This window comes from Phasianus colchicus, chromosome 2, assembly GCF_987193195.1.
Source record: "Phasianus colchicus chromosome 2, bPhaCol1.hap1.1, whole genome shotgun sequence".
Lineage (NCBI taxonomy): Eukaryota > Metazoa > Chordata > Aves > Galliformes > Phasianidae > Phasianus > Phasianus colchicus.
The window spans coordinates 106,027,267-106,042,915 of record NC_143437.1 but is presented as its reverse complement, the minus strand read 5'-3'; the positions used below and the strand labels follow the sequence as shown (position 1 = coordinate 106,042,915).

Sequence of the window (15,649 nt, the reverse complement as noted above, 5' to 3'; positions counted from 1 at the left end):
GATAAGGATGTGGTGGGGGACCATTTCAAAGATCTTGCAGAAGTCTGCGTAGTAATTCTGTGAAGAATGCAGTGATGGAGCAGTCACTTCCCAGTACTACTTGCGCGTCTACTCCAACATCAAGAGAAGAAAACAGATCCATTTTCTTATAGATGAGTAAAGAATCATTAAGGTTGGACAAGACCTCTTAAGATTGTCTAGTCCAACCATCCCAGAAGTCCAAAAACCAGTCGGTTACTGTGAAAAGCAGTAATGTAGGCAAGCTGAGCACCATAGATTTCATGTTTTCGCCTTCCCAAAATGTTTGGCAAACTTCACAAGAAGCTCAAAATACACTTGGTAAAAAGATAGTCATTAGAAATTTATCAAAATAGTGTATCATAAGGTAATGTTAGTTTGTGACTAAGTGTGAAAATTTCACCTTGGTCTCTGTTTTCATCCCAGCACGTAGAGCTCTCCATGTTGTGTGTGCTGCACTGAAACACGCTTTGCCTTGTCACCAAGTTTAGCCCCAACCCCTTTTTATGGTACAGCACTGCCATACCAGCACTCTGCAGCTTCAGAAAAGCAGTTGTATTTTTACATTGCTTTGGGCATCATCAGCTAAATTACCAGACTATTGGCAAGGACAGTTTTGGGATATTTTGCGTGCGTGTTCGGTCATGCCTTTCTGTGTGCACATGTTTATATAAAGCATGAAAGAGCACAGTTTGCTTTTTAGGTGCCAACTTGACCTTGCAGTGGCAGCTGTTTGAAAAGCAAGTATCTCATTGTAGGCTGTAAATTGAACAACTTGTTATGGAGCTACTGAAGAAGACTAAATTTGAAATGCCAAGATTATTATACAACTTCTTTCAAGAGACTGCATCCATCAGTCACAGAGATAAATTGGGCTTTAAACAGCTTTCAAATATACGTGTCCTCTTACTGACAACTGTAGGAAGTTGTACAGAGAGCCAGATTGGACTTGCTACTTGCATGGAAAGCAGTGTGCTTGTACAGGTGTTCATCTCTGTTTTGGAGAAGCTGGGAGGTAGTCCTTCTCCCTTCACATAACCACAAAGAGCACCCTCAGTTATTAGCGCCCACTGTCTGTGGTAAGCAAAGACAAAGTTGCACCAAGGAACTGACTGGTAAAATTAAGTCAAAAGGTTGACACACAATCTTGCCAGGGGTGGGAAAGTTGTGTTGCTGTCTTCCCCTGTCCAGAGGATTAGGAGAATTCACCAGGCCAGTCTCAAAGGTGTATTGCTATTCAAGGGGCTGATCTGTGGATGGATGAGTATTCCACTCTTTGGATTGTGATTTTATTTAGTGTAAAATGCTAACCAGCTCTGTAATTTTCCTGGGGATTGAAGTTTGAGTTGGCATCTGCTCAAAGGCCTTACCCTTTATTATTTTCTCTTTGACCCCAGGAATCTTGAATGTCTGGTTTTCAGCAGAAAAAAATTGAGGTTCCCATAGCAAACCGATGGCTGCAGGGAAGGGAGAGCTGAAAATTCAAACTCTGAGGCTTAATAATGAAACCCACATTTTTCATAGCCTGCACAAATTCTTTAACCAGTCCATTATTGGATGAAATTTTCCTGCTGCCTCTTAAAATTGAGGAGTTCAATATTTGTCTTAACTGGGTGATTTGATGTCTGAGTGAAAGAAGAAGGTACCTTTTCCAAGGACCATCATAGAATCATTTAGATCAGAAGGGACCTTCAAGATCATTGATTTCCAATCCCCCTGTTGTGAGATGTTCACCCCATCACAAAATCAGGCTACCTATGCAGCACCTCCAGGGATGGGGCATCCACAGCCCCTCTGAGCAGCCTGTGCTAGTGCCTCCCCAGGAGACACAGATCTTGCTGTTTGAGGCAGTATCCTCATTCGGGGCAGAAGTGCAAACACACCTTTCCTTAGCATTGTCTACTGATCACTTCTCCACTCTGCATCCCCCTCTCTGTCCGTGCCGCATTCTTACAACTGTGGATACAGGTACTTATGGTACTTATCTTTCCTTTCTGTAGGTTTTTAGGTGCGTAATGAAGCAATGTCAATTCTGCTTCTGGAGCCAGAGGCTTAACTTTCAGCCCCCAGATGGCTTTGAAAATATCGTTCTTAATCTCCTCATTCCTTTCTTCACATCCTGTTTATATATGGGATCGTTTAGACTTGCCCATGTAAGAGGGATAATATAACACGTTGTTGGGATGTTTTGTAACTTCCCAAATTCTAGGAAAATGTAAAGCATTGCTTTTCAGATTCACAATTATTTTGATGGTAGGGTTTGTATGTGGCTCGGAGAAGACCTGAACAATAAACGCACGACACTGCAGATAATGTTGTGTAATACAGCTTTGATACAGGAGATGTCTTTGGCCAGTGTTGTTGAGAGCAACGTGTAATAGCACTGGCTCCTAAAAGAAGTTAAGCACCTAAATGCATGTAAAAAATCTCACTTTGGAGTCTGTGCATTTCCCTGGACTCCATAAAACCTTTAAACATTCAGCCATAAAAATCTTCTTTGAGCATGTAGGTGATGCAAAAAGACCCTTAATGTGCTAGATCCATACCCCAGCAAAGCTTGTCAATAACTGAAATCAAGGAAGTGATTATGGTGAGATTTAATATGTGCATTTTCAGGCTCTTTCACAGCTTTTTGTGTAATGCCTTGACGCATAATGTTCCTGCTGCTGCAATGCAATTAACATCAGTAGATGGTTTTACCCCATGACCACAGATGAAATCTTAGTGAGGCAGCTATTGCTGGACCAAGTATTTCCTCTTTCCCATAAGGTACAGCACTTTTGTAATTCATTTTGCTAAAGCCCAAAATATTTGCTCTGTATTTGCATTTATACTCAGATGAATCTCGATTAAAGAGATTTGCTTTTCCTCATCTTTTTCTCTTGTCCAATGCTGTCTACAACTTATTGGGGTTTTAAATTGCTCTTGTTATGTTGAAAAATATTTAGAACTTTCAGAAAGGTGAAGCACTCCCCTCACCCACTTCTAGCTCTGAGGGCTGTTTGTTTGTAAGACCTTCAGCCATTCATCTAGCACAAAGAAAACTGAGCACAGAACAGTTTACCATCTTTAGTGCTTTCAGGTGAGCCCTGTGAACTGTTGTCCTTTACATCTGGTGCACAGGTAATAGATGGAGCAGGGTTTATTTTGATGGTGGGAGTTTCATGTCACGCTGCCATTTGTCTTCATGTGCCAGTGCAAGACTGCCCTCTCGTGTCAGGAGTTTTACATCTGCTTGGTTTGGTATGTGCCCCCCAGCTAACGGAGCATTATAATCGTTCACCCTGCTAAGCCTGGAGAAGGCAGTAAATAAATGTATTTAACAATCAGAAGTGTTCCCCTGTTCATATGCATAACATGTTCTGCTAATTTGTGCAGTAGTTTTTGGTTTTTTTCTATACGTTATGCTAAAGGTACTTTTTCTATACATTGTACTAAAGAAACTCAGAGTTTTAATTTGAGCCCTGTTAATTGTTTTCTCTTTCTCCTTTAGCTATGACTGTCCGGAATGGAGGAAATGTGTTGGTTCCTTGCTACCCCTCTGGAGTAATATACGATCTGCTGGAGTGCCTGTATCAGTATATTGACTCTGCTGGACTCTCCAACGTCCCTTTTTATTTCATCTCGCCTGTTGCCAACAGCTCACTTGAGTTCTCCCAGATCTTTGCTGAGTGGTAGGTGTTAAAGGGCTGCTTTCTCGGGCTCGGTTCACACACTTGACTATGGGGAATAGATACGTGTAGGTTGTGTCTACCTGATACTTCATTAGAATTGTGAACATGTTTACAAAGGTGTATGTGCTCATGTAAATAAATCTTGTATAATTAGGGAAGCCTTGTTTCCTGTAGAACATGCAAACTCAAATAGTATGTGCTTTTTAGCACTTGCACAGGTGATTAAATGATATACATGACTTGAGTGATTTTTAAGTGTGCCTGTTTGCAAGTCTCATCCAGTACTCCCAAGATGATACCATGGTCTCTCTATATAAGGAAAATAGATTTTTCCAACTTAATTTTGTTGTGCCAACTTAATTTTTCTTTGCAAAGAAGGCCAATATTCTGGGCTGCATTATACATAAGAGCATTGCCAGCAGGTCGGGAGAAGTGATACTTCTCTGCTCAGCTCCCATGAGGATTCTTATGGAATGCTGTGTTTAGTTTTGAGTTCTTCACTACAAAAAAGATACGGTTGTACTGGAGTGAGTCCAGCTCTGGGTAACGAAGGTGTTCTTTCATGTATGTAGAGGCTGAGAGAGCTGGAACTCTCCAGTCTGGAGAACAGAAGGCTCAGAGGAGTGTTTTCAATGAGTAGAAATACCTGATGGGAGGAAGTTGAGATGAAGGATCCGTACTCTTCTCAGTAGTGCCCAATGAGAGAAGAGGTAATGGACACAAATTAAAGCGCATGGAATTCCATCTGAACAAAAGAAACACTTTTTTTTTTTTTTAATCTGTGCAGTGGGTGGTTGAACACTGGAACAGAGTGCTTAGAGATCTCCATTTATGGAGATATCAAAATCTTGCTGGATGTAATCCTGGACAAGTAGTTGAACATAGTTGAACAGAAGGTTGGAACAGACGATCTCAAAGTGATCCCTTCCAACCTCAGTTAGTCTGTGATTCTGAGCTGTGAAGAAGAGATCCCAACCACTTGAGATTGCTCCCAGTTTTTTAACAAATTAAGAGAAACTTTCCGTTCTTTCTCTGGTGAATTGTAAGGCAGCTCAGAGTGCAGTGCACCACTGAAGCTCTTCTTCTGCATGCTATGTCTAGCTGGGACAATTCAGCCACCCAAGTGTTCAAACCATTTACTTAAATTCTCCTTGGCTGTAGAGGCTAATCTTCAAAAGTCAGTACCAAAATTATAGCTGTTTTCCAAATACTGGTGTGTAAGGTAAACTTTTTACTTAACCATTTGAGGTCAGAACTGGGGCTGATTTTCAGGGATTCCAGCCTTTCAATTCTACTATTTAGTCATTTAAAAGAAATTTCCTATTCTTAATATCTATTAGTCGTGATTAAATTTAATTTATAATAAATTGAAGAATATATGAGAAAAGGGTAGTGTTTCCCAGAGAAAGCCACCAGGACATTGTCACTACAGATAACTGTAACATCACACAGACCTCTGACAAAAATCTTTGTTTGTCTTCTGTAATAGGATGAATGAGGGCTCTGGCTGGAGCTGATCAACAACTTTCAATATTTACTATTTAAAAACAAAAGATCGATGGAAAGTAGCAGGGAACAGTGAGCATTGTGCCGGGATGAAGGGCAGTTTGCCAACATTGTATCTGCAATAATAAAATGCATAGGAGAATTAGATTATAATGAATGAAAGGACTAAATCGTTGCTGAGAAGAAGGATGAGGCAAGTGGAATTTCTCTGTTGAAGGATAATTGGGAAGGAAAATTTGCTGGATGTTAGTTACAAGTTTGTTTTCAACAGCAGCAGGGCTCTGTTGCGTAATACTTTCAGCTGCCTTGCACTTTCTCCAAGTGATCTAGCTGTGACTGAGTCATTGTGTCCAGTAGGTGTTGGCCATGTAAACAGAAAGACAGAAGCAGCAGAGCAAATTAGTGACTTTGTTCCTGATAGCACGGGCAAGAGAGAGCTTTTTCCAGGAAAAGTTAAACAGTAGGTGGCAGCAGATACTGCAGGATGTTTGCAGCTCTCTAACCCTACTTATTTTCCTTTTCTTGTAAAGGTTGTGTCATAACAAACAAACAAAGGTGTATCTTCCAGAACCTCCTTTTCCTCACGCTGAGGTAAGTAAACCATAGCCTTGCTGTTTGCTAAGATCTGAGAGTGAGTATGTTTCAGGAATGCAGTTTCCTGTGGCTGTTGTTTTTCTGAGGAGCGCTATTTCTGAGCTTTGTGTCATTATTCATCCAAGTTTTTTTCCCTCTTCTTTCTGTGATTAATTTAGGAGCGTGGGAGCAGAGTGAATGATGGTGTTCCCTCAACTCAAAAATTACCATGATATTTATTTCAGCATATAACTTACGTATGCTTGCCTGTATTTCTTTGCCCACAGAAGGCTATTTGGTGTACACATGGATCGATGTTTGCTCTTATCACACTGCAACCACCAATATTCCCTTTGTCCACACAGTTTATTTCTGAGTCTGTAAAACTAAGAGCTTGTTATCAGAGACAGCTTAGTCATCCCGGCTCCTACCCCTTTAGCTGAAACAGGCACCATGATGTCTGCTGCAGGAGAAATGATATCGTGAAATAGGGAGCTGATATAAGAAAGTTGAAGCTTGTAGCACCGAGCAGTGCTGTTACTGGCAATTTTTATGTGAAATTACTTGAGCTAGCATCTTCGTGAAGAAAAAAAGAAGTAAGGTTCCTGTCTTTAAAAAGGATCTAACCTGCACTGCACTGTGGGAGCATCATTTCCGCATCAAAATACATAATTTGAGGGCCATCAGACATTTAAATAAACACAGCATAACTTTTGCTTTCAGTTATCTCACCTGTCAAGGAAGGAAATCTCCTGTTTCCTCCACTGGGAACAAGTAGATTTGTGAGTGAAGTAAATGAGAGGCAACTGGGAGAGGAAGAGATGGGACTGAGAAGAGATTTTAGCTAACTCCTACCTGCTCCTGTGAGACAGTGAACCCCTTGGGGTGTGTGATCTCAGATAAGTCTTTTTAGTTGACGAGATCAAAGTTTTCTGGTGGGATGTGGAGAGAGTAGCTTTTGCAGGTGTAAGAGACGAAATGCTTTTTTCCCTGTGAGGCAACTTGTGCACGGGCTTGTTCTGGAAATTGCCTCTACCTGTCATATCTATCATCTGTGGGTGCTTCAGAAGCACTGTTAGAAATAGGATCTGACCAGAAGCCCTTGCTCTTTCCACATGCTTGAATATATTTCAAGGATGATGCACAATGAATGATGAATACTCTGTTATCAAGAATAATGCAGATTGTAAGGCACCTCTTTCTTGTAATCAAAAATCTCATTCACGCCAGTAAATCAGTCCCAAAGCTTGATCTCTGAGTAGGAGTTTCTGTGGCCCTGCTGCTGGCTACGTTTTATAATTTCCCTTGCATTTCTGTTGTTCAGGGTATCCTTGCTGATCAACAGAGTCTTTGGCTCATTGACTCCTACATTTTTCTTAAGACATCGCTTCAAAATTTTAATTCACTGGAACTGGCAGATTTGAGTGAACACCCTTCCAAAAATGAGAAGCTCTAAGCCATCTTAAATGATGGGTCTTTGTGTTTATAGAGTGATAACTATGTCCTTTAATTTTTAGGACAGTTTATGTGCTCCTGAGGCTTTTTGATAATGAGATTTTGCCAAATGATTGTTTAGCTGTTGAATGCTCAGTGCTATGTGTATATTTAGGTAATTATCTAGGAAAGCACTCACAGCAGTGGATAATGGATCAGTTGTCTCCTGACAAAACGAAGTGCACAGAGGGAATGATGTGACTGTCACAGGTAGAGGCTTTGCTTGACAAGGCCAAATCATGCTATCACCCCCAAGGCTGGGGGCATTTTACCATGTGATGCACAAATAGCTTTATTTAACCCATGGGTGTAATTGCTAGGAAGCCAGCCTAAGGCTTCCTAAATTTTTGCCTAAATGACACAATAGTGTGCATCCACACCCTTGTGGCTCCCAAACAATTAAATGACTGTTAAATGCCTTTAAATTATTAAACTATTAAACACCCTTTGGCATTACAGTGCTGAGCTGCAGTCTGAAGTATTGCACATTTCACAGCAAGTCATCTAATACAACTGAGATTATCATTTTGAGTGGTTGCTTACATCTGCTGTTTAAACATTTGAAAGTGAAGCAACCTGCACTTGCCCCTCTCCTGCCCTGTGATGATCTCAGTGACCTAACTTCTCATTTTTTGTTCCTGATACATATTGCCTGTTTTGCAAAACCACTTTGTGTGTTGGTAGGCAGTGGCCCTGGGCACACAGCAACACCTTCAAAAGCTTGCCTAGCAGCAAAACCAAAGGAAGCTAATACCCAGGCAAAGGAGGACTGAGCCTGCTATTTCATTTTGAGGACATAAATCACTGAAGTTTAGACATGCTTGAGAGCACCAGATCAGATTGCTCCTTTCTGTTCTGTGAGATGCACGGCTTGGTTTTAAGCAGTCAAAACATACTGAGATTTCTGTAGATGACTGATACCTAACACAGCCCCACTCATCAACGCAGCACCAAGATGGCCATGTCAGGTAAGCAGTGCTCACCTGATGCTTATCATTCCTTGTTGCTGCTCTGCAGGGGACAGCTACCATCAACCTTTTCCTCTGGTGACTGTCAAGTGCTTTAGGTTGCATTACAGTGAGACCCACAGCTGGTAGTGGTTAATGCTGTTCTACTGCTTCCAAGGAGAGGAGCTGTGTTTCTCCTGTGAAATACAGAGTTAGAGCAAATGCTGTAGATGAGGGGGGAAGGCCACGCAAAATCTTGCAGCTAATGCTGTATATGTAACTTACATAATGTGAAACTTCTGTGTAACCTTTTCTCAGCACAATCTTTAACAAATTTATTTTTCCCCTGCTATGTCTATGCACACCAGGCTCAGCTGCAGTGCTGTTTTTGGTGTAATTTTACCAAGCAGAGTGGTATTCATAAGTATTCACCTCAATAACATGGCCATGGCCATACCATCAGTCTAGGAGGAAGCAAGAGCTTGGACTCCTGGCTTCCTGTTACTAAGCTGGAACCTGAACCAGCAGTCAGCCCTTTTTGTCGTAGGTAAATACTGTTTCAAAATCTGTGACTCCACAACCTCACAGTGATCAGTTTTGGTTTTTAACGCTCAAGGAAATTTTTAATGAGTACCAGGAACAGACAGTGAATGATCATGTCTCTTGGATAGGTTGTTAGTGGAGAATTGCCTTACATTTTTCAAATTAATGGTGAGCTTGTGCTGTGTAAACTCTGTGGAAATTGTCCATCATGAAAAGATTTGCTTAGCTGCTCACTTGTTGGAAGAAAATAAGGAATTACTCAAACGTGCCTTTCAGTTACTAGCAAGCATTAATAACGTGTCTGGCATGATGCATCAGAGAGGGACAGGCCAGGAAATAGGCTTCTAATTATCCACAGAACAGGTCCAGCCCAGCATGCTGTCTAGTCCTGAAATTTGATGTTCTTATTAGATGTACAAACAAAATTTAAAAGCAAACAAGGAAAAAAATCCTCCGAGCTGCTGATAGTCTTTTGCAGCAACGAGTTCCAGTGGTGCCTCATGCATAGCATGAAAGAGCATCTTATTCTTTTCTCTCTACTAAGCCTTCTAAAGCTTTTCATTCCCTTTGCATGGAAGATTTCCAGGTTTGTGATTTATGTTACCTGCTCTGAACTCATTCCTTGTTCTGCTGTAGTGAACGAAACCAGACACACTGTTCAACTCTGCAGAGAACCCAAAACACTTCTATTCCCTCCAGGTTTCTTGCTCTTTAATGGAGTAGTAGATGTTCAACATATCTCCTCCCACACAATCACAGTGCAAAATTTATGATTCTTTGGGGTGGCAATTTGTTTCCTAGCATCCAGTCTGAGTGAACAGGGAATATGCTTTCCCTCTGCACTGAGCAAGGAATGTGGGCTAAAGTGCTTCAGAGAGGTAGGTGGAATTTGAACATCAATTCTTATTAAAGTTAATATGAATGGGGTGTCCGAATTCTCACACAAGCTTTTGAAGTCTCAGCTGCAGCCAGTTTAGCTGGTGCACTGCTAAAAGGACTGCTTTAGGAAGGCATTCCTCTGTGATCGCTGGGGTGGGAGTTGCTGTGATGCTGTTGGAGGGAATTTAGGATCTGGAGTCAAACTACATTCCAGCCAGTGATTTCTCAGAAGAAAAACTGGAGAAATATAATGGAGAAACAGACAGGGAAGGGATGAATCTCTGTGGATGGCTCACCTCTATGGTTACAAAATAGTGGCAGTTCAGTTTTTCCCAGTAATTAATTATCATAGAAGGGATTATCATATGATGGGGAAGAGGACCTCCAAGTTTTAGGTTCCACTAACTGGAGTGCAGTGAACATAAATCAGCAATTTATTTTTTTAGGAATGTTATTATGTTATTCCAGTATTCCCAAGCCAATTCATGGTGAATCATAGAATCGCAAGTTTGGAAAGGACCTGCAAGATCATCCAACTGCCCTCCCGTCACCATTGCTACCACAAGCACTAAACCAAATCTTGTAGTTCCTCATGCAGATGCCTCTTGAACACTGCCAGGGACGGCGACTTCACCACCTCCCTGGGCAGCCATTGCAGTGCCTGACCACTCTGAGAGAAAAAGTTCTTCCTTATGTCCAACCTAAACCTCCTCTGGTACAACTTGCAGCCATTTCCTCGGGTCCTGTTTGTTGCTTGGGAGAAGAGGCCAAACCCCTCTTCACCACAGCCTCCCTTCAGGAAGTTGTAGAGTGCAATGAGGTCTCCCCTGAGCCTCCTCTTCTCCAGACTGAACAATCCCAGCTCCCTCAACTGCTCCTCATAAGACCTGTGCTCCAGACCCCTCACCAGTTTCATTGCCCTTCTCTGGACACACTCCGGGGCCTCAATGTCTTTCCTGTAGTGAGGGGCCCAAAACTGAACACAGTATTCAAGTTGCAGCCTCAGCAGTGCTGAGTACAGGGGGATGATCACCTCCCTGCTCCTGCTGGCCACACTATTTCTAATGCAGGCCAGGATGCCATTGGCCCTCTTGGCCAGCTGGGCACACTGTCGGCTCATGTTCAGCTGAGCATCAACCAACACCCCCAGGTCCCTTTCCTCTTCACAGTCATCCAGCCACTCAGCTCCAAGCCTGTAGCACTACATGAGGTTATTATGGCCAAAGTGCAGGACCCGGCACTTGGCCTTGTTGTACCTCATTCCATTCACCTCAGCCCAGCCATCCAGCTTATCTAGCTCCCTCTGAAGGGCCTCCCTACCTTCAGGCAGATCGACACTGCCTCCCAACTTGGTGTCGTCTGTGGTGCTTCACCACATCCCAGGAGGGCATGGGAAACCCATCCTAATGCAGCCACAGCTAAGGAATTAGAATCATAGAATTGACGGGGGTGGTTTAGGTTAGATCTTTGGGGGAAGTTTTTCACCCAGAGGGTGGTGAGGCACTGGACCAGGTTGCCCAAGGAGGCTGTGGATGCCCCATCCCTGCAGGCATTCAAGGCCAGGCTGGATGTGGCTCTGGGCAGCCTGGGCTGCTGGTTGGCGACCTGCACATAGCAGGGGGTTGGAACTGGATGAGCATTGTGCTCCTTTGCAACCCAGGCCATTCTATGGTTCTATGATCATTAAGGTTGGAAAAGACCACTAAAATCATCTAGATCATCAACCTGCCACCACCATGCCCACTGAATTAGTCACATCCCACATTTTAACAGGAACCACAGATCCATGGATTTTACATTCTGCACCATTCCTTTTGTGAAAGCAGAGACTATACAAGTGAATAGCAGAATTGTTCTCACAAGGCACACTGAGAAGCTTTCACTCGTTTTCCTTTCTGCTCATTGTTTACATAGCTGATTCCACGCTATGAGATAAGTGAATCCTGACTTTACAATGCTTCTCTAAATGGCTGCAACAGAAATATTTGCAAGGTAGTTTATATTGATCAGAATTTGCTGGTGAAGGAAAAGTTTGAGTTTACTGTCCTCTTTCGTAGGGTCTGTTAGCAACATCAAGGAGAAATGGCTATGAAAAGCCTGTTTTTCTGACTGAAAATAGCCAGGAAGGGAGTAATATTGATTCTGTGGTCTTAAATACTAGCATTTATCTTCTTTGTCTTTGCTTCCCTCTTCCATATAACAGTTCCTGCATATCGCAAACAATAAATACCTGGAACTAAATGATCATATATATTATATTTTGTTTAGCACTATACAGAATTAGGCCCCTTTTAGCACTGGTCTTATGAAGGGAGTGAGGGAGAGAAAGTCATCCACACATCCCTCATTCATTGATAAGAACCACATCTGTTCAAAATTCTGGATACAGAACACGCTCACAAAAACACACGGAGTAAATAGCAGTGTATTTTGGCTGACTTCAATAAAGGTACATGAAGGCTCTAGAGATTTATCCTGTTTATAGCAGCAGTTGCTGACCCTGTAAATCAAGTGTACTGCTTTAAAGGGAATAATAACCATTTGGGATTTAAAAAAACACAGCAGTCCTTTGTCTCAGTTCAGTGCTTTACCATCCCCTATCTCTTAAGCTTTCAGTCAATAAATGTTCTTTATGTACAACAAAATGTTCTGAATGTTGTTTACAGAAATCAGTCCCGTTTTCAAAATATGGACTGACTAAATGCCAGATATTGGCCTTGGCCCAGGCTTGGTTGGAGTTCTGAATGGGGTACAGTAATGACAGTTGTGCTTATACAACCCTTCTCATCTGTAGGTATAAAAGATCATGCAGATCATTACAGATTTAGTCCCCTTAATGATTTGTGAATTTTTGTTGGACTTGTTTTGCAAGTTCAGCTCCATATATTTTTGTTGGGTAATTAGAAAAGATTTTGCTCTAGATGATAAAATCTACCAGCTGCTTTATCACTGGAGTGAGTAGAATGTCTCTAAACTTGCTTATGTAGCCTTTCACCCCTGCTATGTCCAACTGTGAGAGGTGGAGATTGAGGGCTACAGTACAGAGCTTCTGGGGGTTTACCACTCAAGATTTTCTACTATTAAAAAAAAAAAAAAAAAAAGTTAAAAAGTCACCACGGCTCAGGAGATGGTGCTGAGGATCCAACATAACCATTTTTCCTCTTGACTTAGCACCCCACTTAGAAGCAGGGCACCACATTATGCTCAGTGATTTGTTGCTGAAACTTAAAAATCATTTTCAGTGCTCACAAAACCCAAAGTCCTGAAAACTGAATTAGTGGTCCTGTGTCTCTCTCTTTGAATATTAGGAAGGAACCTGAAGCTGCCATAATGCTTTGATAACAGTGCAGCTTTTTGTGTTCATAAACATACATTTGTATGGGTGCAGTGAAGTAGGTGTCACGTGTAGCAAAATCTGAGTGCTGCTGTGTGCAAATACGTGTAATGTTGAGGAAGCTGAGGATCAGGGTGCTGGAGGAACAGTTTGAGACTTTCAGAAGCATTATGTAAATGGCAGCTGTGAAGATGTCTTTCGTGTAGCTGCTGGTCCCTGACTTTAAGTTTAGACTTGTAGTGTCACATATCCCATTTGGTCTTTGGAATAGAAATTGCTCCCTTCTCCACCCAATTGAAAATGCTTTTGCAACTTTGATTTGGCACTTTTGACTTCCCATTTTGGCAAAAGACAAAATTCATGGGTCCATTTCCTTCCTGTTCTTCTAAATGCCAGTGTTTGGTTTTTTTTGTGGCATCAAAGTTGTTTTGCCCATTGTCTGCCAACCCGCAGTTCTTGTCACTGGAGCTAAGTTTAGATTCTAAATATTGCACTCCAGATGTGTTAATCGGAAATCTTTATCAGCCTTAATTGCAAGAATGTTTGCAAGATTGAGTGCATATTAACTGCCAGAGCAGTTATTGGATGTATTTTCAATTTTCCCTTTTGAAGACTAAATAGCAATCTGATGTTACTAGTAAGCTGCAGTGTGTAGTGGCCCAGCCTCCTCCTTTGTGACCCAAGGATCCACATGGCAAGAACAGGCTGTGTTCTGCATTTTCCAACTTGTGTCAAACCCCAGAAGGAATGATACCAGTTTTGTTCAATTCCAGTCATCCAGGTACTGTGTAGCAGTTTTAAACAGAATGAATGGGAAGCAAAATCACAGCAGAATATTTGCTGCTAGTAATTTAAAGTAGATCAAGCTCAAAAGAGAAAGATACAAATATTTGCAGCTGCGTGCAACCAACTTTCAATTACTAAGGGGTCATTGAGGGTAGGCTTCTACATTATCTGTTCTAGCACCAAAGCATACCTTTAGGTAGTGCCAGCTAGAAGTTGAGTGCAATAGGGTTGATATTCTAAATTCAATTCAGAACCTGCTGTGTAATAACCTTAAGTTCTAAAGTGCTTTGTTGTGCATTTGTTGCCTAGATGCTTAAAGATACACCAGAATTTTCAGTTTTCTTTTCATATCCATGTATGCATGTAGGTGCATAATCTGAGTTAGATCTACCGTGGCAAAATATAACAAGTAGAGGAGAATCTGAAAAGGTGAGATGCAGTTTTGAGAAACCAGAAAAGTTGCTTCTTTTAATGTTCATTTTTAGTTCCTCTTTTGGAAATCAAATATGCTACAATGAAGAGAAACATCTTGAGTGACAGAGTTTCAGCTAGAAAGTGATGATGCACCCATCATGTTATGACACGTAGTGAAGAGCATGCTGTTTGCTAATTAGTGATACTGTCTGGGGTTTCAGTGCACAACTGTTGCTGAAATGTGTTGCTGAACGTTGCATATGTGAATTCTGTAGTTTGGGCAGTGTTGCATGCATGGCAGGAGGCAGCAATGTATGGAGAGATCTTTGAGAAAGAGTTTCTTCTCCTATAAAAACTGGCTGGCAGAGAAAGTCTTGCTCCTCGTGTTTTCTTAGTTGTTCAGCATGTGATTTCATTGCTTTAAATCACATACTTTAAATAAAAATAATAATAATAATAAAAAAAAAATGTTTAAGATTATTTTCATGGTGAGGTTGGGAACACATATCTGCCAAGAAAATACATAATATTACGTGGAGGTGCACAACACACTAGACAACTGTATTGCTTTTATGTTAAAACTTGCTTTACAGATCAGAAAACAGAGGCAGGTGATATAAAGCAAAATTCTCCTTGAAATAGTGCCTGGGTAACTAAACTTCCTTATCTTAGTAAAGAAATCTGTTCTGCATGCATAGGGCATGCATGTATGTTACATTCTGTTTGCCACCTCCAGTGACAAGTACTTCTTATTGTTCATTGTTATTACTCACTTCAGTGATAGAAAGGAGGAGACAGTCTGTTCTTTCTTGTGCTTTTCCAGAGGATTTGGCTTTGTTTGAACCCGTTACACGGATGAAACTCACAACAACGTACTGCTGAGGACAAAATTGCCTGGTATTGCTGGGATGCAAGAAAACCAGGTTAAATGTCAGTACCCAGAGCTCATGGCAAATAGGAAAAAGTAGCTTGTTTGGAGTTTGGCAGCTGAGCACTCCGTTCACTCCAGGAAACTCTAAGCAGGGAGTGTTTGCAGTTTCCTCTCAGTTTCTTTACTTGTACCAAAGAAATGAGAGCAAGGACTTGGAGGCACCTGGCCCCATGCTCTGACTTCCTTTTCATAACATTTAGGACAGTAATGACTAAATCTACTGGAAAATCTAAGGAATATGCAGGAAGGGGCTCTACGGTGAAATACGAATAACCTGTGGAATATTTATAATCACATGTAAATAAACACTTGGAATTACAGGGCACAGAGGCATGAGAAGTTTGTAATGTCTGAATTTTTGTTTTTGTTTCAGCTGATTCAGACAAACAAATTAAAACATTACCCCAGCATCCATGGAGACTTCAGCAATGACTTCAAGCAGCCATGTGTCATTTTTACTGGGCATCCCTCTCTAAGATTTGGGGATGTGGTTCATTTCATGGAGTTATGGGGAAAATCTAGCTTGAACACTGTTATATTCACAGGTAAG

At 41.5% G+C, this 15,649-nt stretch overlaps 1 protein-coding gene across 1 annotated transcript in view; it reads left to right on the top strand.

The window, feature by feature from the left end:
- The window catches only part of INTS9 (integrator complex subunit 9), a 70,732-nt gene that overhangs the window by 31,953 nt on the left and 23,130 nt on the right, over positions 1-15,649 (top strand). The window contains exons 10-12 of the mRNA XM_031603837.2: positions 3,512-3,692; positions 5,729-5,789; positions 15,473-15,644. Coding sequence (XP_031459697.1) covers positions 3,512-3,692; positions 5,729-5,789; positions 15,473-15,644 — 414 coding nt within the window. The remainder of the gene's footprint in view (positions 1-3,511; positions 3,693-5,728; positions 5,790-15,472; positions 15,645-15,649) is intronic.